The following is a 1,179-nucleotide window of genomic DNA, read 5'->3' on the forward strand; positions in this document are numbered from 1 at the left end:
GCCTGTCCCTGTCCCTTCAGTGGCAGACCCCGATGAGGGATCAGACTCCAAAGCTGTCCCAGCCCCGAGGAGATCACCACTGGCCAGGCTCAGATCCACCCCTGGGGAAACTTCCCAGGAAATTGGTATTTTTCTCTGCCATCACCTTGGGGTGGGAGAAACCGGTGCTGCAGCTGCTGTATAAACCCTGGAAAGCTTCCAGAGGTGGGGGAGTCCCCAGGTGGGGCAGGATGTCCCCAGATATCCCCACAGAAGTGGAGTCATAGCCATAGGAGCCCGGGTGTTGCAGCAGATCCTGGTGCCCGGGATCAGTCCTTCCCCAGGCTGTCTCCCCCAGGCAGTGCTGCAGGTGACAGGGACAGTGCCACCCCGGGTGCCCTCCCGTGCCTCACCTGCCCATGCACATCCTTGCAGAAGCCAGTGGCCAGCCCCTCTGCCCACAGGATCAGGTCGCTGTGATGGCACAGGGAGTTCACAACCAGTTCGTTCTCCTCGTCCTCCGAGTCCTCACTGCTGTGGACCAGCACCACGACGTTCCCCTGCAACGGGAGCAGCAGGCAGGGATGAGCCACTGGACGGGCCCCATCCCGCAGGGGAGGAAGGGGATGGACATGGGAGTTTGCACAGAGGTCCCAGCTGAGCTCAGGCATCCCCCAGTGTGGGCTGAGCTGAACTGCACTGGGAACAGAGCCAGCAGCTGTGGGGGGACAGGCTGGACATGCCCTGGCCACGTGCCCTGGGCTGACCCCACGGCAGGGCAGCAGGGTAGGGGGGATTCTGCCCCTCTGCCCCACTCAGAGCTGCCCCAGCCCTAGGAACAGCAGCAGGAGGACGTGGAGCTGCTGGAGAGAGTCCAGAGGAGGCCCCGGAGATGCTCCCAGGGCTGGAGCCCCTCTGCTCTGGAGCCAGGCTGGGAGAGCTGGGGGGGTTCCCCTGGAGAAGAGAAGGCTCCAGGGAGAGCTGAGAGCCCCTGGCAGGGCCTAAAGGGGCTCCAGGAGAGCTGGAGAGGGACTGGGGACAAGGAGGAATGGCTTCCCACTGCCAGAGGGCAGGGATAGATGGGATATTGGGAAGGAATTCCTGTCTGGGAGGGTGGGGAGGCCCTGGCACAGGTTGCCCAGAGAAGCTGTGGCTGCCCCTGGATCCCTGGAAGTGTCCAAGGCCAGGTTGGAGCAACCT

At 63.6% G+C, this 1,179-nt stretch overlaps 1 protein-coding gene across 1 annotated transcript in view; it reads right to left on the minus strand.

Moving 5' to 3' along the window:
* The window catches only part of ELP6 (elongator acetyltransferase complex subunit 6), a 13,837-nt gene that overhangs the window by 2,021 nt on the left and 10,637 nt on the right, over window positions 1-1,179 (minus strand). Inside the window, exon 6 of the mRNA XM_029964663.1 lies at window positions 393-539. Coding sequence (XP_029820523.1) covers window positions 393-539 — 147 coding nt within the window. The remainder of the gene's footprint in view (window positions 1-392; window positions 540-1,179) is intronic.

The sequence above is a fragment of the Manacus vitellinus genome, unplaced genomic scaffold, assembly GCF_001715985.3.
Source record: "Manacus vitellinus isolate BGI_N305 unplaced genomic scaffold, ASM171598v3 scaffold_78_pilon, whole genome shotgun sequence".
Taxonomy (NCBI): domain Eukaryota; kingdom Metazoa; phylum Chordata; class Aves; order Passeriformes; family Pipridae; genus Manacus; species Manacus vitellinus.